General features: G+C 44.7%; 1 protein-coding gene across 1 annotated transcript in view; it reads left to right on the top strand.

Moving 5' to 3' along the window:
- The window catches only part of ttn.2 (titin, tandem duplicate 2), a 312,546-nt gene that overhangs the window by 238,955 nt on the left and 46,472 nt on the right, over positions 1 to 27,119 (top strand). Inside the window, exons 225-238 of the mRNA XM_080038538.1 lie at positions 265 to 416; positions 805 to 955; positions 1,525 to 1,830; positions 2,908 to 3,014; positions 3,438 to 3,618; positions 4,138 to 4,428; positions 5,019 to 5,306; positions 5,562 to 6,149; positions 6,747 to 6,851; positions 7,215 to 7,412; positions 8,018 to 8,314; positions 8,679 to 9,266; positions 9,561 to 9,863; positions 10,002 to 27,095. Of these exons, the coding sequence (XP_079894664.1) occupies positions 265 to 416; positions 805 to 955; positions 1,525 to 1,830; positions 2,908 to 3,014; positions 3,438 to 3,618; positions 4,138 to 4,428; positions 5,019 to 5,306; positions 5,562 to 6,149; positions 6,747 to 6,851; positions 7,215 to 7,412; positions 8,018 to 8,314; positions 8,679 to 9,266; positions 9,561 to 9,863; positions 10,002 to 27,095 (20,649 nt within the window). The remainder of the gene's footprint in view (positions 1 to 264; positions 417 to 804; positions 956 to 1,524; positions 1,831 to 2,907; positions 3,015 to 3,437; positions 3,619 to 4,137; positions 4,429 to 5,018; positions 5,307 to 5,561; positions 6,150 to 6,746; positions 6,852 to 7,214; positions 7,413 to 8,017; positions 8,315 to 8,678; positions 9,267 to 9,560; positions 9,864 to 10,001; positions 27,096 to 27,119) is intronic.

Raw genomic sequence — 27,119 nt, 5'->3', positions numbered from 1 at the left:
TAAATCAGACAATTAACAACATATGACCTTTGAATGATTATGGAAAGTTTATTTTTGCTTTAGAAGTTGAGATTTTTGTACAAATATATAAATCAGATAAACCCTAACATTAGATTATTCTGATCTCTTTCTCTATTTTCCAATTTTTTCTTTTGTTTATTTTTTTAATACACTTTCTTTTTCTCTTTCTTATTTACTCAAAGTATTTCATACATAAATTTTTTTTAAACCTTAATATTATATTATTCTCATGTCTTTCTCTAGACGTCCCTGGGCCTAGCGAGCCGCCCGTAATCACAACCGTGACTCAGAACTCCATGACAGTGAGCTGGAAGGCTCCAGCTAACGACGGCAAGGCTCATATCCTGGGATACATGGTGGAGAAACGTGAGGCTACCGAGCTGGCATGGGTTAAGGTATGACATGATATGATTTTTGACACACACACACACACACACACACACACACACACACACACTCACACACTCAAACTCAAACACACACACACACACACACACACACCAACTTTAGATTTTAACATTATTGTATTACATTTACAATATCCTATCTCACTACAGTTATTATTCTTCTTCTTATTGTTATATACACACACACACACACACACACACACACACACACACACACACACACACAAACAGAGAGAGAGACACACACACACACACACACACACACACACACACACACATTCACACACAAACAGAGAGAGAGACACACACACACACACACACACACACACACACATTCACACACAAACAATTGACTCATTTGTTTTACTTCTTAAAGGTGAACCGCCGTCCAGTCATCGACCGCACCATCAAAGCCCTGCAGCTGACCGAGGGATCAGAGTACGAGTTCAGAGTCATCGCCATGAACAAAGCCGGTCTGGGAAAACCAAGCGACGCATCCAAGGCAGCGCTGGCCGTCGACCCTGTCTGTAAGTAGCTGTTAATAAAGTTTTTTTTTTCTACATTTTATTAGCCTAGAGATTATTTAAATGTTTTTTTCTTTTTTCTTTTTTATTAGCCTAGTAAACATTTGGTTTGGAGATTATTTTATATTTGGTAAATTATCTATGGCAGTCATTCCGAAACTATGCTACGCAAGCTAGCAGTGGTATGCAAGCTCCCTTTATTTGTGCAGGGAGAACTCTTAGAAACATATTTTTTGAATTTAAATAATTAATTGAAACAAATCGTTATAGTTTTAAAATACTCAGAAAACTTAAATGAAAATACTAAAATAAGTAGCTGTTAATAAAGATTATTATTTTTTCAGTTCTGAAGGGACCTACTTAGCGCCTCAAATAACTTTTATTTTCAGTTTGACATTTGACATAGAGACCTGTATGGTAGAGTACGCCATATTTGTTGTTTATTTTATTTTATCTTTTATTATTGTTTACCTTTTTTCAACGTTTTTTTTTATGTACATGTTATAAATAAAGTATTAAAAAAACAAAAAAATAACCTAAATGTTAACCACTTCTATAATTCTCCCCCCTAGACCCTCCTGGCCCTCCCGCCTTCCCCAAAGTGGTTGATTCTACCCGGACGTCCATCAGTCTCAGCTGGACCAAGCCAGCGTACGACGGCGGCTGTGAGATCATCGGCTATCTGGTGGAGTGTAAGAGAGCAGAGGCAGAAGACTGGAACAAGTGCAACATCCCCAAGAAACTACAGAAGACCAAATTCCTCATGACGGGTCTCCTGGACAACTACGAGTATCAGTTCAGAGTCAGCGCTGTCAACAAGATCGGCTTCAGTGAGCCCAGCGAAGTGCCCGGCAACCACATGGCCAAGGATATCCTGAGTATGTGTCTCATTTAGTACTATTTTTCTACTTTCAGCAGCGATTTTTGCATTCTCTCTCTCTCTCTCTCTCTCTCTCTCTCTCTGTGTATATATAATGGTTATAATGACTGTCTCTCTCTCTCTCTCTCTCTCTCTCTCTCTCTCTCTCTTTTAGTTTAGTTCTTTATACTTGGTTATTTAAAGGTGCTACGAGGAACTTTTAAATATTTCTGAAACAGTCAGTTGTTTTCCTCTGATGATCATAAATTATATGTAACAGCAAACGAGACCATCAGTGCAAATAATGATCTTTTTATATAGTTTTACTTAATGCCTTTGTCATGGGTACGCTCACCCAGGAACAACAGCTGGCGTGGTAAAAACACTACCGCCTTTGTCCAAAGGGGGGCGCTAGAATTAACGCACACTGAAAGTTCCTCGGAGCACCTTTAGAGACTAGATTGAATTTCTTCAGTTAACATTTTCTTTAACTTCTTCCTACGAGGAACTTTTAAATATTTCTGAAACAGTCTCATTTTCCTCTGATGATCATAAGTCAAGTCTAAGTCTAAATGTGTTATTGTCACTTCTGATATATGTTAGACATACATCAGAATGGTAACAGCGTTTATCTCTGACCCACGGTGCAATAGGAACATAAAAAAATATATAGAGTATAATAAGATAAACATAAACATAAACAATATTTACATTAGATACATTCTGAAAAACAAAGTAGTGCAAAGGAATTGTTTTTGTACAATATTTTAATTTTTATTTATTTATTCAGACATATCAAAAACAATACAAAACAAAATGAAAAGCATAAAAATACAATAAACAAAATGTATTTTTAAATGACTTCACAAAAAGAAAAAAAAGAAAACAAATGATCTGTATTGATGTGATATGCCTGAAAAGGAGCAGGAAGAAGTGTACACTTATAATTAAAACAGTAACAGTAACTTATTAATATAAAACAGTATATATAAAATAGAATACAAAGTAAAAAGTAGATAAGTTAAATTGCAATGTGCAATGTGATGAAAAAATATTTACAAATTAATGTGAATCAATCTTTTTTCTTTCCCTCTAGTTCCTCCTGAGGCTGAGTTAGACGCTGATCTCAGGAAAGCTTTGGTTCTTCGCGCCGGTGTCACTATGAGACTCTACGTCCCATTGAAGGGAAGGCCCGCTCCAAAGGTCTGTTCACTTTCCTTACTCTGTTTTGATAGATGGATGGATGGAGGGAAAGAGGGAGAGAGGGAGGGAGGGAGGGAGAGAGGGAGGGAGGGAGGGATGGATGGATGGATGGATGGATGGATGGATGGATGGATGGATGGATGGATGGATGGATGGATGGATGGATGGATGGATGGATAGATGGATAGATAGATAGATAGATAGATAGATAGATAGATAGATAGATAGATAGATAGATAGATAGATAGATAGATAGATAGATAGATAGATAGATAGATAGATAGATAGATAGATAGATAGATAGATAGATAGATAGATAGACGGACGGACGGACGGACGGACGGACAGATAGAGGGTTTTATTGTTCAATATTGGGCTATAGAAATATAAATAACAACTGACTTGTTGATGTTGATTTTAAAGGTGACCTGGACTAAATTTGACGCTAACCTGCGTGAGCGACAGGGTCTGTTGATAAAGACCTCAGAATGGGACACGCTGCTCATGATAGAAGACATCAACAGATACGACGCCGGGAAATACATTCTGTCTCTGGAGAACGGCAGCGGATCCAAGAGCTACACCATCGTGGTCAAGGTTCTCGGTAAGATTTCTACTCATTAGCTTTTTTAAATGTTTTATTTCTATTCCTTCTCTTTTCTAATGTGTATGATGTATTTTAATCTTGCCCCCTGTAAAGCACTTTGAATGGCCTTGTGTCTGAATTGTGCTATAGAAATAAACTTGCCTTGCCTTGCCTTAAGACACTGTTAAAGGCATTGGTTAGATTTTGTGTTAAAAATTGGTGATAAATTAGGGGGGTGCTCGTGGTTTAGTGGTTAGAGTTAGACTCCTCACCCCCCCCCCCCCTCCATAGAGTCTCAGTCCTCTTCACAGCAGACCCGGGTTAGAATCCAGCCCGGGTCGTTCTCTGCATGTCATTCCCCTCTCTGACACATTTCATCTCTGTCTCTCCGACCTGTCAAGTAAATCGATTTTCTCTTTTCCTCTGATTCCTCTGCACTTCCCGACATTATTTCCTAGTACAGACAAAAACAATTCATGCATCGAAACAGTCTGCTCTGATAACAAAACCTCTGCTTTTCTTTTCCCCCCAATTCAGACACTCCTAGCCCCCCTATGAACCTAGTGGTGAAGGAAACCTCATTGAACCACGCCAGTATCAGCTGGGAATGCCCGCTGTTAGATGGAGGCAGCCCCGTCAAGAGTTACGTGGTAGAGAAGCGTCTGGCCGAGCGTAAGGCCTGGACCTGTGTGGAGGCCAACTGCCATAAGATTTCCTTCAGAATCCCCAACCTGGAGGCGGGCCAGGCCTACTGCTTCAGGGTCCTCGCTGAAAACGCTTACGGCATCGGAGAGGGCTGTGAGACCGCCGGCAGCGTCCGCGCATCAGGTACATACAAGTATAGTTTATGCAAAGATTTTTATTTTATTTTATTTTATTTTATTTTATTTTATTTTATTTTATTTTATTTTATTTTATTTTATTTTATTTTATTTTATTTTATTTTATTTTATTTTATTTTATTTTATTTTATTTTATTTTATTTTATTTTATTTTATTTTATTTTATTTTATTTTATTTTATTTTATTTTATTTTATTTTATTTTATTTTATTTTATTTTATTTTATTTTATTTTATTTTATTTTATTTTATTTCATTTCATTTTATTTTATTTTATTTTATTTTATTTTATTTTATTACCTTTTTCTTGTACAAAAAAATTATAGTTTTAATGTCGGTAATCAACTGGCAAAGTTTCACGAAGATTTCTATATGTGATGTCACACTAGTAAAATGTAGGGTTAGACAGTGAGACCATAAAACACTCTTTCTGCCTTTTCTCAGGCTAGGATGAACCGATTTCTAAAATGTTTTGCACATTTATACTACATAGGATCTCAAGAGTTCAATACACCTTCATATTTCCACCGGTGAAGTAGATTTTTAACACTTTTGTCTATCTATCCTCCTTTTTCAGAACAACCTGGTGCAGTGACAGACTTCAAAGCCGTGAAAACTACCAAAGACTCCATCGTTCTCGGCTGGAAGAAGCCGCTAAGCGACGGCGGTAGCATCATTAGCGCTTACATCCTAGAGCAGAGTGAGGGAGAGGAGAAGTGGAAGGAGATCATGAAGGCAAAGAACAACACACACACCATCGGAGAACTCACCGACGGAAAGGAATATCTCTTCAGAGTCAAGGCTTTGAACGAGTCGGGAGAGGGGCCGCCCACTGAGCTCACTGTGGTAGCCAAGGACCAGTTTGGTAAGTTTACAGCTAAAGTGTTAAAAAAATGATATATATTAGTCAATTTCTTGAACGTGCTCAAATAATAAAAACATAAATTTAAACGTATGATCAATTAAAAAAAAAAATGGATACGAAAAACTTGAAAACTTTTTTGTGAGATATTTCTGAGGAGCACGTGAAATAGCATTAGTAGGATTAATAGCTTTTTGTTTTGCTATTGCCTCCAACTTTCATCTAATGAAAAAAATAATAATAATCTTTCATTTCCAGTGCAACCTGAATGCAACTTGAGCGCTCTGCAGGACGGCTGTCAGATAGTGAAAGAGGGAAGCACCTCACGTATCAACATCCCCATCTCCGGCGTGCCTTACCCCACCACCAACTGGAAGAAGGCTGACAGCATGATAGGCGATACTGGCCGCATGTGTGTTGAATCATCCCCGGGCTTCACTACGCTACTTATCAGGGACTGCCAACGCTCCGACGCAGACACATACACCATTCACGTGAGGAACAGCGCCGGCATGAAGGACTGCAAGTTCAACATTAAAGTTGTGGGCAAACCAGGCATCTGTACCGGACCCATTACGTTCGATGAAGTCACCGCCGACAGCCTTTCCTTGGAGTGGGGACCGCCCGCAGACGACGGAGGAGCGGAGGTTTCTAACTACATCGTGGAAAAGAGAAGGACCACCGACAGCAAGTGGGCCACCGTAGCTTCGGCTATTCAGAAGACTTCCATGAGGGTGATAAGGCTCCACGATGGAACGGAATACATCTTCAGAGTGTTTGCAGAGAACAAGTACGGGGTTGGAGAGCACCTGAGGTCCGACCCCATCATCGCCCAGCATCCATTCAGTGAGTATATAACACACATCCTTAGGAATGAATTAGCTTAAAAGTGTATTATTATTTTGGCCTGAAACAAATAGCTAGGTTAACATCTAAATGTCAAGCAAATCTATTGAAAGTTTTCAACAACAAAAATGTTTTGAAAAAAATAAAATAAAAGTGATTTAGGTGCATTTGGGGCGTCTTGGAAAATGCACCTGTTGGAAGACCAAGAAGAAGAAGAAGTACTATAGAATAAATAACTAAATACATCTTCACCTCATCACTTGATATTGTGGAAAGACTTGAGGCAGTGGTGGATGATTCCATCTTTAGTAACTAGTAACTTTTATTTCACATACAATCGCTATAAAAACACGTAGTAGAAAAAAAATGTAAATACATGTGTGGGCGTGGCAGAAACCTGTAAAAGCTTATATAGAAACCACACCCAAAATACATATGTACATATTAGTCTTGTTCCTGTTCATATGCTTACACACTAGCATAAGAGCAGATGAGCACATAAGCGCGCGCACACACACACACACACACACACACACACACACACACACACACACAAATATATGTATAAATATTTTTTTTTATAATTTTTTCCTCCAGATGTGCCCGAGGCTCCGGCTCCCCCAGAGATCGTGAGCATCCGCCATGAGTCGGCCATTTTGACCTGGAATGATCCAAGGGACAGCGGCGGCTCCCCAATCACCGGTAACAGACTTTTATTAGAATTTTTTAATTTTTGATACTTTATTTTTCACGTTTTGTTTTTTGTTACATCAAGGTGACATACTGTATGTCCAAGCACTCCATTCGGGTTAGACAAAACAAATATTGCACGTTCCTGCGATTTGAAAAATTGGAAATAGGTCTAAAATATCTGCGCAATTGATTCACAATAAAAAATTAAGAATAAGTTAAGGAAAAAAAAAGGAAAAATACAAAATTTATACTTCACCTGGTATAGAATAAAACAAAAATCCTGATAAAATGTCAATGAATTGTGCAGCCTTATAGTAAAGCATGGGCATCACAGCTGAACAGAAATAACTTGTTTTGTGTGTTTTCTTGCAGGCTATCATGTGGAGTATAAGGAAAGGAACAGTCTGATGTGGAAGCGTGCCAGTAAGACTCCTCTGAGAGTAAAGGAGTGCAGAGTCACTGGACTGACTGAAGGTCTAGAGTACGAGTTCAGAGTGATAGCTATGAACATGGCCGGACTAGGAAGGGCAAGCAAGGTCACAGAGGCTGTGGTCGCACTGGATCCTATCGGTGAGTTCAATCAATTAAGTTTTTTTTTTTTTGCATAGTAATGGGAACAGACATGCAACAGAAAAACAAACGAAAAGCACAGAAATAAAATGTGAAGAAAAAAGAAAAGGTCATAGAGTCACTTTTTTATCATATAAATAGCTTGGGGAGGAGGGTGGGGGGGTGCCAACCAGTAGAGGACTGAATTAAGTCTTCATTACATTTCAGAAACATTCAATAATATACATAACATAACACTGTTGCGGTTTACACTACTTTGTTCGTTGTATACAGGGGCATTTTAAAAAAATTCATGGAATAAAAAATCTCGTAAATGACTGACATAAAACCAAACTAAAAAAGGGATTTATAATATAGAAATATCAACCTTTTTAAAAGTGTGTTTATTCTAGATTAATTCCACTTCATGTGTAATGACTCTAGAATAAATGGAAATTTTACTTTTTTTATTAAATTACGGAAGAAAATTGCTTTTCATTGATATTCAAACATTTTTAGACACATGTACTGGAGTGTGAAATATAGAAAATTGCTATTTTTTAGAATGACGTGTTGTGTTTTCTGTACGTCTTAATAAAATACATTATTTTTGTGCTTTTTTTTAGATCCTCCTGGCAATCCTGAGGTGATTAATGCCACGAGAAATACAGTCACTCTCATTTGGACTCCTCCGAAATACGACGGTGGCCACAAGCTAGTCGGCTACATGGTGGAGAAGATGGAGGCTGGTGGAAAGGCCTGGGCTAAGGCTAACCACGTCAACATACACGGATGTGCTTTCACAGTTCCAGACCTGACAGAAGGTGCCCAGTATCAGTTCAGGATCCGGGCCAAGAATGCTGCAGGTGCAATCAGTGTGCCTTCAGAATGTACGGAGCTCCTCACCTGCAAGGATGAGTATGGTAAGTTGAACAGTAACAATAGCATTAGTCTTATACAAATATCAGAAATCTTAAGGTGAGAAACTAGAGGGAAAAGGCATTGTTTTTTTTTTAAAGTACTGGTCAATTTTGAGGTTTTTGGTTCAATATTTTGCATTTTCCATAACATGTAATCTTTCAAACTAGTAAATCAAAGGTCCAAAATGTATTGTATATTGTTTTAATATCATGAATCAACTGGCCAAGTTCCATGATGATGATATCTATAAGTTAAACATTTGAACCATATTAACCTGTAGTATCTCACCTTAGAAGTCAAGAATTTGAATTTACGAGATCTATAGACAATTATAATGCAACTTTCTTCCTTTCGTCGTCTCTGCAGAGTCCCCGACCATCACTATTGACCCGGACATGAAGGACGGTGTATCAGTCAGGGCTGGAGACACCATTGTGATCAGTGCGTCAAAGATTGTGGGCAAACCTCCTCCTACGGCTGTATGGTCCAAGGGAGGCCGCGAGTTCAAGACTTCTGACATCATCACAATCTCCAGCACCCCAACCTCCTCAACTCTGGCTATCAAATATGCAAGCAGAAATAACACAGGAGAGTACGTCATCACAGCTAGCAACCCCTTCGGTATCAAGGAAGAGCGTGTTAAGGTTAAGGTCCTCGACGTGCCCGGACCACCAGGCCCCATCGAAGCTAGTAACATCTCAGCTGCAAAGTGCACGCTGACCTGGCTTCCACCACAGGAGGACGGAGGCGCTACCATCAAGTCTTATATTCTGGAGAAGAGAGAGACCAGCCGCCTGACGTGGACCAAGCTCGCTGAGAACATAATGGACTGCAGATATGTAGCCGGCAAACTGATCAAGGGCAACGAGTACATATTCAGAGTGATGGGCGTGAACCAGTACGGCACTGGAGACTCGAGCCAGTCTGGTCCAGTCAAAATGGAAAACAGCTATGGTAAGTTTCTGTTGTTTATATATTTTTTTTTCAATGTAATACAATTAAGATAATATATTTTTACTGAGGAGTATTAGGGCCATGGGAGACATCATATGAGAGGAGGAACTTTTGTGTTTTTAAAATATGCATTTCGAGAAAATAATCTGGAAATACAATTACCTCTAAGGTCCACTAAAAACGGCACTGCACTGTATCAGAGTGAAATAATTGTATATTTTCTGCTTGAGTGTGGCGTTTAATTAGCTCAAAGTATAGCTGACCAAAATGTTCTTGCATATTTTGTTTTCCCAGGCCCACCAGGTCCACCCTCCATCCCAGAGGTTGATAACGTCAGTAGGACCGCTGTTACCATTTCATGGAAGAGACCAGTAAATGACGGTGGAAGTGACATCAGAGGATATAGTGTAGAGAGGAAAGAGAAGAGAGGAATGAGATGGGTGAGGGCCTCCAAGAGGTCTGTCCCTGACCTGCGCTTTAAGGTGCAAGGTCTGAGCGAAGGAATCGAGTATGAGTTTAGAGTGACTGCTGAGAACAAAGCTGGATTCGGGGAGCCAAGCGAGCCATGCCCCGCTGTGATGACCAGGGACATTGTGTGTAAGTAACACTTGACTCATCTAATTTTTAATTATATTTTAAAATGGATGTACAGAAAAGTCAGAAAATGCATATCAAACATATTTATAAAAAGCCCAGATAAAAATCTTTAAACTTCTGTTTTCCTTTTTTTATTAGATCCACCTGGTCCTCCATCCAACCCCAGAATTAAGGACACCACAAAAACCACAGCCAACTTTGCCTGGGGCCGACCCCACTATGACGGTGGTCTTGAAGTAGATGGATATATCGTTGAGTACAAGAAAGAGGGACATGATGATTGGGAGTTAGAGACCCAGTACACATTGAAATCTACTGAATACGTTATTGCGAAACTTCAAAAAGGAGGAAAATACCACTTCAGGGTCTCCGCTATCAACTCAGAAGGAGTTGGCGAACCAGCAGAGGTTGAGAAGGTGATTGAACTGGTGGACCAGGAGACAGTGCCAGACTTTGAGCTGGATGCCGAATGCAGGAGAACCCTGGTGGTCCGGTGCCGTGCTTCAATCCGTCTGTTTGTGCCAATCAGAGGCCTTCCTGTTCCTGAAGTAACATGGAGCAAAGATGATACCAACCTGAAACAACGTGCACACATTGATACCACAGAGTCCTACACTCTCCTGGTTATCTCTGACTGCACCAGATACGACGCCGGAAAGTACAACCTCTGTCTGGAGAACGTTGCTGGAAAGAAGACCGGCTTCGTTAACGTGAAGGTTCTGGACACGCCAGGACCACCGGTCAACCTCAAACCTAGAGAGATCACTAAGAAGAGCATCACGCTCCAGTGGGAAATCCCCATAATCGATGGTGGTTCTAAGATTCACAAATATGTTATTGAAAAGAGAGAAGCCACCAAGAAGGCCTACACAGTTCTTAACACTGCATGGTCAAAGTGTTCCTACAAGTTCACAGACCTTGAGGAGGGAGCTTACTACTACTTCCGTATCTCTGCTGAGAATGACTTGGGCGTTGGTGAGCCCGCTGAAACCCCTGAGCCAATTAGGGTGTCCCAGGCCCCCTCTATACCGGAGAACTTGTATGTCACAGATGTGACAGCCGACAGTGCCAGCCTGGCATGGACAAAGCCCCTGCATGATGGTGGCAGCCTGATCACTGGATACGTCATTGAGGTCCAAAAGAAGGATACTGAGCAGTGGGTCCATGTGACAACTATCAAGGCCCTGGACTACATTGTCCCAGATCTGATTGAGGGCGCAGAATATACCTTCCGCATAATGGCGGTCAATGCTTCAGGCAGGAGCGACCCACGTGAGAGCAGGCCTGCTGTAATCAAAGAGCAGAGTTCCGCTCCTTCCTTTGACCTACGTGGAGTCTACCAGAAGACAGTCATTGCCAAGGCAGGGGACCGCGTCAAGGTGGAGATCCCCGTACTCGGCAAACCAAAGGCTGTTGTTTCCTGGAAGAAGGGAGAGACAGTGCTCAAGGAGACACAAAGAATCAACATTGAAACCACACAAACATCAACTATCCTCAACATCGGTGAGATCAAGAGGAGTGACGAAGGCCCGTATACCATCATTGGAAAGAACATGCTAGGTACAGTGGAGGAGACGATCACAGTCCTGGTTCACGACATTCCAGGTCCTCCCACTGGTCCCATCAAGCTGGAAGAGGTTTCTTGTGATTACGTTCTCATGTCCTGGGAGGCACCAGAGAGCGATGGAGGCGTTCCCATCAACAACTACATTGTTGAGATGCGGGAGACTACTGGTACTTCCTGGGTGGAGCTGGCAGCAACAGTGATCAGGACCACATTCAAGGCAGCTCGCCTGCACACTGGAACCATATATCAGTTCCGTGTCAAGGCCCAGAACAGATATGGCATCGGACCATGCATTGTCTCTGAACAAGTGCTGGCAGCCTATCCATTTAATGTGCCAAACCAACCAGGCACTCCTGTGATTACATCTTTCAACAAGGATTCCATGGTTTTGAGCTGGAACGAGCCTTCCTCTGATGGAGGCAGTCCAATCCTAGGCTATCACGTGGACAGAAAAGAGAAAAACAGCATTTTGTGGCAGAGGAACAGCAAAGCTCTTGTTGTCGGTAATATCTTCAAATCAACAGGCCTTGTTGATGGAATTGCATATGAGCATCGTGTTACCGCTGAAAACATGGCCGGTCTCAGCAGACCAAGCAAACCCTCTGAGACTATGTATGCTTTGGACCCAGTCGACCCGCCAGGCAGGCCAGTGGCATTGAATATCACCAGACATGAAGTGACAGTGTCATGGACCAGGCCAGAGGGAGATGGTGGATTCTCCATCACTGGATACACAGTGGAGAGGAGAGAAATGCCCAATGGACGCTGGCTCAAAGCCAACTTCAACAACATCCTTGAAACAGTCTACACAATCAGTGGCCTGACCGAGGATTCAACTTATGAATTCCGTGTGGTTGCTAGAAACTCAGCTGGTGCCACCAGTGCTCCATCAGAGTCATCAGAGGAAGTCACTTGCAGAGATGACATTGAAGAGCCCAAGCTTGATGTTGATGCTTCATTTAGCAGCACTGTTGTTGTCATGGCTGGAGAAGTGTTCAAACTGGATGCCAGTGTGACTGGCAGGCCACTCCCATCTCTGGTATGGACCAAGGATGGAAAGGAGCTTATAGATACAGCCAAGCTAGAGATAAAGACAACTGACTTCCACACTACTCTATTAAACAAAGATTCCCTGAGGAAGGATGGCGGTGCCTTTGTTGTGACTGCCAGCAATCCCGGTGGCTTTGCCAAGTTCACATACAATGTCAAGGTGCTCGACAGACCTGGACCACCAGACTCCCTCACTGTTACTAACGTCACTGCTGAGAAATGTGTCCTTAACTGGCTTCATCCAACACACGATGGAGGTGCCAAGATAGAGTATTTCATCCTTCAGAGGCGTGAGACCAGTAGGTTGGCATGGACAAACTTGGCCACAGACCTTCAAGCAAACAGGTTCAAGGTCACAAAGCTTCTGAAGGGCAATGAGTACGTCTTCAGAGTCATGGCTGTCAACAAGTATGGCGTGGGTGAACCTATCGAGTCTCAAGCTATCATCATGGCCAACCCCTATGTGCCAAGTGATCCACCACAGTCGCCAGAAGTTACCACCATTACCAGGGACTCCATGGTTGTATGCTGGGAGCGCCCTGAACATGATGGAGGAAGTAGATTAAACACCTACGTAATTGAAAGAAGGGATAAGACTGGCCTGCGTTGGGTCAAGTGCAACAAGAGGACTGTAACAGACCTGCGATTCAAGGTCTCAGGCCTCACAGTAGGACACGATTATGAATTCAGAGTATTTGCTGAGAACAATGCTGGACTAAGTCAGCCTAGTCCTTCCAGTCCATTCTACAAAGCTGTAGACACCATCTTCCAGCCTGGACCTCCAGGTAACCCCAGAGTGCTGGACACTACCAAGTCTTCCATTACTCTTGCTTGGAACAAGCCCGTCTATGATGGTGGTTCTGATATCACTGGTTATATTGTGGAGACCTGTCTGCCTGAAGAGGATGAGTGGACAATTCACACTCCTAAGAAGGGATGGACAGCCACTTCCTTCACAATCACCAACTTGAAGGAAAACCAAGATTACAAAATTAACATCTGTGCTACTAATTGTGAAGGAGTGGGAGAACCTGTTGCTGTGCCTGGAACCCCCAAGGCGGAAGACAGATTGCTTGCCCCAGAAATTGAACTTGGAGCTGAGCTGCGTAAGGTGGTCGCCATCAGAGCCTGTGGCACACTCAGACTCTTCGTCCCCATTACAGGCAGACCAGCACCTGAAGTGAAATGGTCAAGAGAACATGGAGAATCCCTGGATAAAGCTAACATTGAAGTTACCTCATCATTCACCACTCTTCAGGTAGAAACTGTTGACAGATTTGATGGAGGTAAATACCTTCTGACTGTAGAGAACGCCTCTGGAAGCAAGACAGCCTATGTCAATGTCAGGGTGCTGGATACTCCTGGAGCACCTCAAAATCTGGTTCTCAGAGAGGTCACTAGAGATTCAGTTTCCCTTGTTTGGGATGCACCTCTCATTGATGGCGGCTCCAGAGTTAGAAACTACATTGTGGAGAAGCGTGAGTCAAACAGAAAGGCTTACTCAACCGTCTGTGCCAGCTGCCATAAGTCTAGTTGGAAAATTGGAGGCCTTGAGGAAGGAAAGATGTACTTCTTCAGAATCCTGGCAGAGAACGAATACGGTATTGGCCTCCCAGTAGAGACTGTGGAACCAATTATAGTGTCAGAGAAGCCTCTACCACCAGGCAAAGTCTCCCTGGGTGAAGTTACCAGCACCAGCATATCACTTTCCTGGGAAAAGCCTGACCATGATGGTGGCAGCAGAATCACAGGCTATATTGTTGAGATGCAGGGTAAAGGCAGCGAGAAGTGGACCCAGGTCATGGTGGTTAAAACCAACGCAGCTCTTGTAACTGGACTTACACAGGGAGAAGAATACATGTTCCGTATCTCATCCGCCAATGAAAAAGGAGTTAGTGACCCACGTGCCCTCAATGCACCTGTGGTAGCTAAAGACCTGATCATCTCACCAATCTTCAAAGAGCTGTTCAGCACATACAGCGTGCTAGCAGGAGATGATCTGAAAATAGATATACCATATGCTGCCTGTCCAAAGGCTACAGCAACTTGGCTTAAAGATGGCGTTGCTCTCAAGGAGACAACAAGAGTAAATGCTGAAGCTACAGAGAAACACCTTCTACTGGTTGTTAAGGAGGCTTGCAGAGATGATGTTGGAACATACAATATCAAATTGATAAACTCAGCTGGAGAGGCATCTGCTGATTTAAATGTTGTTGTTCTAGATAAGCCTGGTCCTCCAACTGGCCCAATCAAATTGGACGACGTAACTGCTGACAGCGTGATACTGTCTTGGAATCCACCAGAGTATGATGGTTGTTGCAGCATCAACAATTATGTTGTTGAGAAGAGAGACACATCTACCACTAACTGGCAGATTGTGTCTGCTACAGTGGCAAGAACTACTGTAAAGGCAGCCCGTCTAAAGACAGGATTGGAGTACCAGTTTAGGATTGCTGCAGAGAATAGATATGGCAAGTCATCAGTCCTGCTCTCTGATACCATTGTTGCTCAGTATCCATTTGAAGTGCCCAGCAATCCACGTTCTGTCGTGGTCCAGTCAGCCACCAAGGAGACTATGGTGATTGTGTGGGACAAACCCAGCAATGATGGCGGAAGCCAAATTCTGGGCTACCACCTAGAGCTCAAAGAGAGAAACAGTTTACTCTGGGTGAAACAGAACAAACAAATTATTCCAGAGACCAGATTCAAGGCTGTTGGCCTCGAGGAGGGTATTGAATATGAGTTCAGAGTCTATGCGGAGAACATTGTCGGCCTCAGCAAAGTCAGTAAACTGACTGAAATGCAAGTAGCCAGAGATCCTTGTGACAGACCAGGAAAACCAGAAGCTGTCATTGTGACAAGAAACCAAGTAACACTCAGATGGACCAAACCTGAGTATGATGCCGGCATCAAGATCACAGGCTATGTAGTTGAGAAGAAGGAAGGAGCAGGCCGATGGATGAAGGCCAGTTTTGCCAACGTCATGGAGACTCAATTTGTTGTCACAGCACTTACTGAAGATCAGATTTATGAGTTCCGTGTCATCGCCAGAAATGCAGCAGGTGTTTCCAGCCTTCCCTCTGATTCTACTGGAGCCATCACTGCCAGGGATGAAGTGGATCCACCCAAGATTGACCTGGAAGCTAAGTATTCCCAGGCTGTGGTGGTAAATGCTGGAGAGACATTCACACTTGAGGCTGTTGTCTCTGGCAAGCCTGTACCCTCTATACACTGGCTGAAGGAGGGCAAAGAAATCCTTGAAGCAGCTCGCCTGGAGCTCAAGAACACAGACTTTACAGCCCGTATGGTTGTTAAAGAAGCTATCCGTGTCGATGGTGGTCAGTACACTTTGCTTGTAAAGAATGTGGGAGGAGAGAAATCTGTTAACATTAATGTCAAGGTCCTTGACAGACCAGGTCCACCCGACAGCCCAATCACCATATATGGAGTCACAAATGAGAAATGCTGCATTTCTTGGAAATCTCCCTTGCAAGATGGAGGAAGTGATGTTTCCCATTACATTGTTGAGAGGAGAGAAACTAGCCGATTGGTTTGGACTGTAGTCGAACAAAAAGTTCAGACACTGAACCTGAAGATCACAAAACTTCTTCCTGGTAATGAGTACATTTTCAGAGTGATTCCAGTCAACAAATATGGAGTTGGTGAGCCTCTGGAATCTGAGGCGATGATTGCCAGAAATCCATTTGTAACCGCAGACCCACCAACAGAGGTAGATGTCTTCACAATCACCAAAGACTCCATGGTAGTAACCTGGGAGAGACCTGAACATGATGGTGGCAGCCCCATCTCGGGATACGTTGTTGAAAAACGTGACAAGGACGGTGTGAGATGGACAAGGTGCAACAAGCGCAACGTGACTGAGCTTCGCTTCAGAGTGACAGGGCTCATAGAAAACCACAGCTATGAATTCAGACTTTCTTCTGAAAATGCTGCAGGTGTTGGAACACCTAGTCCAGCAACAGTGTACTACAAAGCAGTGGATCCTTCCTTCATATCAGGCCCACCAAATAACCCCAAGGTGGTGGACACAACTAGGTCAACTGTTTCCCTGATATGGGGCAAGCCCATCTACGATGGTGACTGTGAGGTTCAGGCTTACATGGTTGAGGCCCGCGATTGTGCATCTGATGAATGGTTTATGTGCACTCCTCCTGCTGGAATCACAGAGACTAAGTTTACAGTGAAAAAGCTTTTGGAGAAACACGAGTACCAATTTAGAGTGTGTGCCATCAACAAAGAAGGTGTTGGTGAGCATGCTGATTTCCCAGGAAAGATTCTTCTGGAGGAGAAGCTTGAGGCACCCGATCTTGATCTGGATGCAGATATGAGAAAGATGATCAACATTAGAGCAGCGAGCACTCTCAGGCTGTATGTTCCTGTTAGAGGTCGTCCAGCTCCTGAGGTGAAATGGGGCAAGGCTGATGGTGAGCTTAATGAGACTGCCCAGATTGACAATACTGGAAACTATGCTTCACTTGTCATTGAGAATGTGGACAGATTTGACAGTGGCAAGTACACCCTGACTGCAGAGAATGCAAGTGGAGTGAAGTCAGTCTTCATCAGTGTCAGAGTCCTGGACTCACCTAGTCCACCAACTAACTTCACAGTGAAAGAGGTCACCAAGAGTTCGGTCACTCTCTCATGGGAGCCTCCACTTCTGGATGGTGGCTCAAAGATTAAGCATTATATTCTTGAGAAGAAAGAGAGCACCAGGAAAGTTTACTCTCCCATCACCACCTGCAACAAGATGTCATGGAAAGTTGAGCCTCTTCCTGAAGGTGGAGTCTTCTTCTTTAGAGTCCGGGCTGAGAATGAGTATGGTATTGGTCTGCAAGCTAAAACTATGGATCCAATTAGAGTATCTGAGAAGCCTCAGCCACCTGGCAAAGTCAGTGTTGTTGATGTCACCAGTACCACTGTAGCACTCTCCTGGGAAAAGTCTGACCATGACGGTGGCAGCAGGATCAGTTGCTATGAAGTTGAGATTGCATTAAAGGACAGTGAAGCTTGGTCTTTGTGTTCCACTGTGAAAACACTGGGGACTGTTGTGGCAAACCTACTCAAGGGAGAAGAGTACCAGTTTAGAGTTGTTGCTGTAAATATCAAAGGCAGAAGTGACGCCAGACAACTGGCTTACCCAGTTGTCACAAAGGACCTTGTGATCGAACCTTCTGTCAGACCCAAAGTGAGCACCTACAGTGTCCAGGTGGGGTATGACCTCAAGATAGAAGTCCCAGTCGCTGGTCATCCAAAGCCAACCATTACTTGGACCAAGGATGGAGCTGCCCTTAAGCAGACCACCAGAGTCAATGTCACTGACGCAGCACAACACACCACTCTCACCATAAAGGATGCCACCAAAGATGATGCAGGCATGTACAGCATCAATGTTGCCAATGCCCAATTTTCCAAGGATGCCACTATTGAGGTGATTACCCTTGACAAACCAGGCCCAATAACAGGCCCTCTCAAGATGGAGGACATCAGTGCTGAGAGTATCACTCTTAGCTGGGAACCTCCTACATATACAGGCGGCTGCCCAATCTCAAACTATGTGGTGGAGAAGAGAGACACAACGACAACCAACTGGCTGGTTGTTTCTGCCACTGTGGCAAGAACAACACTTAAAGTGGCCAATCTGAAGACAGGTGCTGAATACCAGTTCAGAATCTCTGCTGAGAATAGATATGGAAAGAGTTATGCAATCCTTTCAGACCCAGTGTTGGCCCAGTATCCATTCCAGGAGCCTGGCCCACCAGGAACACCATTTGTTTCTTCATACACTAAAGACTATATGGTAGTTGAGTGGCACAAACCCCCATCTGATGGAGGCAGTGCTATCATGGGCTACCATCTGGAGAGGAAAGAGAAGAACAGTATCCTCTGGACCAAGATCAACAAAATGCTCATCCAAGACTGCAGGTTAAAATCTGCTCCTCTTGAGGAAGGAATTGAGTATGAGTACAGAGCGTATGCTGAGAATATTGTTGGCATTGGCAAATGCAGCAAAGTCTCTGAGGTTTACGTAGCCCGTGACCCATGTGATCCTCCTAGCCGTCCTGTGGCTGTGATTGTTACCAGGCACTCAGTGAAGCTGACATGGACCCCTCCACAGTATGATGGTGGATGCTTAGTCACTGGCTATGTAGTGGAAAAACGTGACCTCCCTGAAGGAAAGTGGATGAAGGCTAGCTTTGCAAACGTAATTGAACTTGAATTCACAGTTACTGGCCTGACAGAAGACAGTAAATATGACTTCAGAATAATTGCAAGAAATGCAGCTGGTGCTGTGAGCAAGCCCTCCGAGAGCACAGGCTCTATCACTGCCAGGGATGAAGTTGAAACACCTAAGTGTGAGACAGATGCTATGTACAACCAGACCATTGTTATCAATGCTGGAGAGACCTTCAATCTGGAAGCCAGTGTAGAAGGAAAGCCCATCCCAACAGCCCAGTGGTTCAAGGGAAATGTTGAAGTTGAAAACTCAGCAAGAGCTGAGATCAAAAACACAGACTTTAAGGCCTTGCTCGTTGTTAAGGATGCCATTAGAGTGGACGGTGGACAGTACACACTGGTTCTTACTAATGTGGCTGGAAGTAAGACTGTTCCATTCAGTGTGAAGGTCCTGGACAGACCAGGCCCATCACAGGGACCTCTAACTGTCAGCAACGTCACTGAGGAGAAGTGCTCACTGTCATGGCTTCCACCCAGGCACGACGGAGGAGCTAGCATTTCTCACTACGTCATTCAGAAGAGAGAAACCAGCCGCTTGGCATGGACTGTGGTCTCCAGTGACTGTGGAGCTACCATGATGAAGGTTACTAAGCTGTTGAAGGGAAATGAGTACATTTTCAGAGTCCTGGCCGTCAACAAATATGGGGTGGGAGAGCCTCTTGAATCATCTCCAGTTATCATGAGAAATCCATTTGTTCTTCCTGGCTCACCTACGGAGCTTGAGATCACTAACATCACCAGGGATTCCATGACTGTCTGCTGGAACCGTCCTGAAAGCAATGGAGGAAGTGAGATTGCTGGTTATGTGGTTGAGAAGAGAGACAGAGCTGGAATCAGGTGGACCAAGTGCAACAAACGCAGAGTAACAGACTTGCGTTTCAGAGTAACAGGACTGACTGAGGACCATGAATATGAATTCAGGCTATCTGCTGAGAATGCAGCTGGAGTGGGTCTGCCCAGCCCAGCTACACCCTACCTCAAGGCTTGCGACCCCATGTTTGAACCAGGCTGTCCCACCAACGGCCATGTGGTCGACACTACCAAAGACTCAGTCACTGTGGCATGGAATCGTCCCATCTATGATGGAGGTTGTGATATTCAGGGATACGCTGTTGAAATTACCAAAGCTGAAGAAGAGGAGTGGACCATATGCACCCCAGCCTCTGGAGTAAATGCTACCAAGTTTACCATCAAAAAGTTAATTGAGCACCAGGAATACAAGGTGCGCATATGTGCCATCAATAAATTGGGTGTTGGTGAGCCCACAGATGTCGAGGGAGTCGTGAAACCTATGAGTAAGATTGATCCTCCAGAGATGATTCTGGATACAGTGCTCAGGAAGGGAATAGTTGTCCGCGCAGGAGGTTCAATGAGAATCTGCATTCCATTCAAGGGCCGTCCTACCCCTGAGGTCAGCTGGGCTAAGGAAGACGGAGAACTGCCCACTAAAGTTGTGATAGACACTACTGAAGAACAAACACAGCTCTCAGTGGACATCTGTGACCGATTTGATGCTGGAAAATACATCCTCAATTTGGAAAATAGCGCTGGCACCAAATCAGCCTTTGTCTCTGTTAAGGTTCTGGATACTCCAGGGGCTCCTCTTAATCTGACCGTAAAAGACATTAAGAGGGAAAGCGTCACTCTGAACTGGGAGCCTCCTCTTATTGATGGTGGTTCAAGAATCAAGAATTACCTGGTTGAAAAGCGTGAGTCCACAAGGAACGTTTACTCTAATGTAGACAACAAGTGCACAAAGACAAGCTACCGTCTCACTGGCCTCACTGAGGGAACTGTGTACTATTTCAGAGTGTTAGCAGAGAACGAGTTTGGTGTTGGACAAGGAATTGAGACATTCGATGCAGTCAAGACCTCAGAGCCTCCTCTGCCTGTCGGTAAGGTCACTTTGACCGATGTGACCAAAACCACTGCCTCTCTCTCCTGGGAGAAGCCAGTCCATGATGGAGGCAGCAGGATCATGGGCTACTACATTGAAATGCAGCCTGTGGGCTCTGAGGAATGGGTCGTGGCTGCCATATCCAAAACGTGTGAGGGAACTGTATTAGGCCTCAGTTCTGGACATGAGTATATGTTCAGAATCTCAGCTTTCAATGAGAAGGGCAAGAGTGACCCCAGGCCTCTGGCTGCACCAGTCACTGCTAAAGATGTAACTATCGTGCCTGGTTTCAAGATGGCTTTCACCACTTATAGTTTACAAAGTGGTGAGGATCTGAAGGTTGATATTCCAGTGATTGGACGCCCAGTTCCAACTGTTGAATGGAAGAAGGATGGACATGCTCTTAAGGAGACAACCAGATTAAATGTTGTCAGCACTCCTTCATCTACTAAGCTTTTCATCAAGGATGCAAATAAAGACGACTCTGGAAAATACACAATCACAGCCACCAGCACTCTTGGAACATGTACTGAGGAGATTACTGTTGTGATTCTTGAAAAACCAGGTCCACCCACTGGCCCTGTCAACATTGAGGAAGTTAGCTCTAATTATGTCAATCTCTCCTGGGAGCCACCAGTGTATACCGGAGGCTGTTCGATCAACAACTACATTGTGGAAAAGAGAGACACAACCACAACTGCATGGCATATAGTGTCTGCTACTATTGCCAGGACAACCATTAAAGTGACCAACTTGAAGACTGGAGTGGAGTATCAATTCAGAGTGTCTGCTGAGAATAGATATGGAAAGAGCCATGCTATTCTCTCTACAGCTGTAGTTGCTCAGTATCCATTCACTGTACCTGCTGCCCCAGGATCACTAATCGTATCAGCTGCAACAAAGGACAACATGGTTGTTGAATGGAAAGCTCCCAATGACAATGGAGGTAGTCCCATCCTAGGCTATCACCTTGAGAGAAAGGAGAAGAACAGCCTCTTGTGGACTAAACTCAACAAGCTTCTAATCCCAGACACACGTTTCAAGACTACAGAGTTGGAAGAAGGTATTGAGTATGAGTTCAGAGTTTATGCTGAGAATATTGCTGGAGTCAGCGAAGCTAGCAAGGTCTCTCCGAGCACAGTAGCCAGAGACCCTTGTGACCCACCAGGCACTCCTAATGCTATTGACATCACCAGAAACCATGTGACACTTAATTGGACCAGGCCTCAATATGATGGAGGCAGTGCGATCACTGGGTATGTGGTTGAAAGAAAGAAACACCCAGATAACCGTTGGATGAAGGCCAGCTTCACTAACGTCCTTGAAACCCAGTTTACGGTCAGTGGTTTGACTGAAGACTGTGTTTACGAGTTCAGAGTACTTGCCAGGAATGCTGCTGGTATTACAAGTTGTCCTTCTGAGAGCACAGGAGCAATCACTGCCAAAGATGAAATTGAGGCCCCAGAAGCCACATTGGATTCTAAATTCAAGGATCTGACTGTTGTTAGTGCTGGTGAGACATTCGTCATTGATGCCGACTATACTGGCAAGCCTCTGCCTGAGGTTGTTTGGTTGCACAATGGAAAAGAGATCGACAAAACAACACCAAGAATGGAGGTTAATACTACAATCACACGTACCATACTGACAGTCAAGGAGTGCATCAGAGTGGACGGTGGAAACTTTACCCTTAAACTTGTCAATGTGGGAGGTATCAAGATGGTCCCAGTTTCTGTTAAGGTTCTGGATAGGCCCGGTCCTCCAGATGGCCCTCTTGAAGTCAAAGGGGTCACAGCTGAGAAATGTTATCTGCACTGGAGCCATCCCTCACATGATGGTGGAGCCAGCATCTCTTACTACACCATTGAGAAGAGAGAGACCAGTCGTCTGTCATGGACAGTGGTTGAGCCCAAAATCCAGGCCATCAGCTACAAAGTGACAAAATTGTTGCCTGGCAATGAATACATCTTCAGAGTCACTGCTGTGAATAAATATGGTGTTGGTGAGCCTTTGGAATCTGATCCTGTTGTTGCTCGTAACCCCTACACCACTCCCAGTGCCCCCACCACCCCAGAGCCCAGCGCCATCACTGGAGAATCCATTGTAGTTACCTGGGAGAGACCAGAGGAAAATGGAGGAAATGAGATCGATGGATATGTACTTGAAAAACGCGATAAGGATGGCATCAGATGGTGCAAGTGCAACAAGAAGAGGCTGACTGACCTGAGATTTAGATGTACTGGTCTCCTAGAAGGCCACTCCTATGAATTCCGGGTCGCAGCAGAAAATGCTGCTGGTGTGGGAAAGTATAGTGCACCAAGTCCATACATCAAGGCTTGTAATGCCATTTATCCACCAGGACCTCCAAGTAACCCCAAATTTACCGACCATTCAAGCACCACAGTCTCCCTGTCCTGGAACAAGCCTATCTATGATGGCGGCGCACTGGTCCACGGATATATTATTGAAAAGAGGGAAGCAGGAGATGATGAATGGATCATTTGCACATCACACACTGGTGTCCAGGCCACCAACTACACTGTAAAGATGCTAAAGGAGAATATGGAGTACAGCTTCCGCATCTTTGCTCTAAATTCTGAGGGAGTAGGAGACCATGTGGATGTGCCTGGGTCAATTACCACCATTGAGAAAACGGAGGCTCCTGAAATTGAACTAGATTCTGACCTGAGGAAGATGGTCAATGTTCGTGCCTCTGCCAACTTGCGTCTGTTTGTGCCTATCAGGGGAAAGCCTGAGCCAGAGGTCAAATGGTCAAAGGCCGATGGCGCTCTCAATGAGCGTGCCCAGATTGAAGTCACAAGCTCGTACACAATGCTGGTGATTGAAAATGTTGACAGATTTGACACAGGCAAATATGTACTAACCCTTGAGAACCTCAATGGCTCTAAATCAGCCTTCATCAATGTCAGAGTTCTGGACTCCCCTAGCGCTCCTACTAACCTGGAAGTTAAGGATGTGAAGAAAAATCAAGTCTCTATCTCTTGGGAGCCACCTCTGATTGATGGCGGGGCGAAGATCTCTCACTATATTGTAGAGAAGAGAGAGCAGAAGAGAATGGCTTTCACCAGCGTTTCCTCCAACTGTGTGAGAAACTCTTACATCATTTCTGACCTGCAGGAGGGAGGTAGATATTATTTCCGTGTGTTGGCTGTGAATGAACTGGGAGTAGGTCTTCCTGCCGCCACAGAAAGTGTCAAAGTGTCAGAGCCTCCTTTGCCTCCTGGTAAGATTACTCTGGTTGACGTTACTCGTCATACTGCAACCCTTTCCTGGGAGAAACCTGACCATGATGGAGGAAGCAAGATTACACACTACACTGTGGAGATGCTGCCCAAGGGAGATGAAAAATGGACTGTGTGCAGTGAAGTCAAAGCACTGGAAGCCACTGTTGAAGGACTCACAACTGGAGAGGAATACTCCTTCAGGGTGACTGCTGTTAATGAAAAGGGCAGGAGTGATGCCAAACCTCTGGCTACCCCTGTAGTGGTGAAAGACATGACCATGGAGCCCATTGTCAACCTGTTTGTCGACACATACAGTGTAAAGGCAGGAGATGACCTGAAGATTGATGTCCCCTTCAGAGGCAGACCTCAGCCCGAGGTGTCCTGGAAGAAAGACAAGCAGGTGCTTAAGCAGACAACCAGAGTCAATGTTCTCACTACCAAGACTTCATCCAAGATTACCATCAAGGATGCAACCAGGGAAGATGTAGGAAAGTATGAAATTACTCTGACTAACTCAATCGGCACCAAGAAAGCTGAAATCTCCGTTATTATCCTTGACAAACCTGGCCCAGCCAGCAACATTAAGTTGGATGAGGTGAGCGCTGACTTCATCTCTCTGTCTTGGGATCCTCCAACCTATGACGGTGGATGCCAGATTAACAACTATGTGGTGGAGAAGAGAGACACAACAACAACCACATGGCAGATAGTCTCAGCCACTGTAGCTAGGACATCAATCAAGGTGACCCGTCTCAATCAAGGAACAGAGTACCAGTTCCGTATTGCAGCTGAGAATCGTTATGGCAAGAGTCATGCCATTGATTCGGCCCCTGTTGTCGCTCAGTATCCCTTCGAGCCTCCAGGCGCTCCAACCAACGTCTGTGTTACCCATGCCACCAAGTATGGCATGCTCGTGGAATGGGGCAGACCTGCCAGTGATGGTGGAAGCCCTGTTACTGGTTATCACATTGAATGCAAAGACACAAGCAGCATCCTGTGGACCAAGGTCAACAGAGGTCTGCTTGCTGAGAACCAGTTCAAGATGACAGGCATTGAAGAAGGCCTGCACTATCAGTTTAGAGTCTATGCTGAGAATATTGCTGGCATTGGTCCATGCACTAAGGCCTGTGATCCTGTGGCAGCCAGGGATCCATGTGATTCTCCACGTAACCTTAGAGTCACCAACGTTACCAGGACTTCAGTTTCCCTCTTCTGGGATGGTCCGGAGTATGATGGTGGAGTAAAGATTACTGGCTATATTGTTGAGCGTAAAGAACTTCCAGATGGCCGCTGGCTGAAATGTAACTTCAACAACCTGCAAGACACTTACTTTGATGTCACTGGCCTCGTAGAAGATGTCCAATATGACTTCCATATCATTGCTAAGAATTCTGCAGAGATGTTGAGTGCACCTTCAGAGAACACCGGTGCCGTCACTGTCAAAGATGATGTAGACCCTCCCACTATTATCATGGAAGATAGCCTCAGACAGCTGGTTGTCATCAAGGCTGGAGAAATCATTAAAATCGATGCAGAAATCACAGGCCGTCCACTCCCAGTCGTATCATGGTCTAAGGATGGAAAGGATGTTGATACAAAGGCTAGGTGTGAAGTCACATCTACCAACTTTGCAACCCAACTGATTGTCAGAGATGCTATCAGGAGGGATTCTGGCCAGTATGTCCTTACCCTGCACAATGTGGCAGGAACAAGGGCCGTGGCTGTCAACGTTAAGGTTCTGGACAGACCTGGACCTTCCTCCGGACCTTTGGCAGTTTCTGGCCTCAACGCAGAGAAATGCACCATCACATGGGGACCCCCTCAGGAGAATGGCGGTGCTGAAATCATGCATTACATTGTGGAGAAACGCGAGACCAGCCGCCTTGCCTGGACTCTTGTCTATGGCGACATGAAGGCAACCACCTGCAAAGTGACCAAGCTGCTCAAAGGAAACGAGTACATCTTCAGAGTCAGGGGAGTCAATAAATACGGAGAAGGCGAGGCCTTGGAGAGTGAGCCAACACAGGCTAAGGATCCATTCACTGTCGCTGCAGCTCCCACTAATGTTGAAGTCACCGCTGTTACTAGTGAGGCAATGACCATCTGCTGGGAAAGACCAGTTGCTGATGGTGGCGCCAGTATCGCTGGCTATGTCATTGAGAAGAGAGAGAAGACTGGCCTTCGCTGGTGCCGTGTCAACAAGAAACCTGTTTATGACCTCAGAGTCAAAGCCTCAAAACTTCGCAACGGTGCTGAATATGAGTACAGAGTGTTTGCAGAGAACGCTGCTGGCCTCAGTGCTCCCAGCATCGCTTGTCCACTTACCAAAGCTGAAGACCCACAGTTCCTGCCGTCACCTCCTGCCAAGCCAAAGATCATTGACTCTTCAAAGACCACCGCCACCCTGTCATGGACCAGGCCACTGTTTGATGGTGGAGCACCTGTGACTGGATACAGAGTGGAATACAGGAAGACTTTGGATGACGAATGGATTGTCGGAGTCCAGAACACCAAGAACACAGAATTTACAGTTGTGGGATTGACATCCGGAGCTGAATATGTGTTCGTTGTCAAGTCCATTAACAAGATTGGAGCCAGTGAACCCAGTGAGGAGTCCGACAGACAGGTCGCCAAAGAGAGAGAGGAGGAGCCGGTCTTTGAGATCAGCAATGAGATGAGAAAGACTCTTATTGTCAAGGATGGCAGCTCGTTCACAATGACCGTTCCCTTCATGGGCAAACCCATCCCAACTGTTTCATGGTCTAAGCCTGATGTGGACCTTAGAGTTCGTGCAGTCATCGACACCACGGACACCTTCACGTCCATCACCCTGGAGAAAGCAACTCGCAACGACTCTGGCAGATACACCATCACCTTGTCCAACGTAGCTGGAACCACTAGCTTGACGCTCAATGTGAGAGTCCTGGATTCCCCGGGACCTCCCATCCATGTAGGTGTCAAGGATGTTACTAGGACTTCAGCTACCGTAACTTGGGATACTCCAGAGAACGAGGGAGGCGGACCAGTCAAGAACTACATTGTTGATATCCGCGAGGCAAGCAAGAAGGGCTGGACAAGGTTGACGGACACATGCCACAGACTCACGTACAAGTTGCTAGACGTGCAGGAGGGAGAAGTCTACTTCTTCAGAGTGACAGGCGAGAACGAGTACGGTGTTGGTGTTTCAGCCGAGACCAAGGAGGGATGCAAGATCACAGGTAAGGAATTTCAAGTTGCTACCA

Source organism: Ammodytes marinus (assembly GCF_949987685.1).
Source record: "Ammodytes marinus genome assembly, chromosome: 12".
Classification (NCBI taxonomy): Eukaryota; Metazoa; Chordata; class Actinopteri; order Uranoscopiformes; family Ammodytidae; genus Ammodytes; species Ammodytes marinus.
Note: the sequence above shows the minus strand (reverse complement) of the source record. Positions and strands in the feature narration are given on the sequence as shown.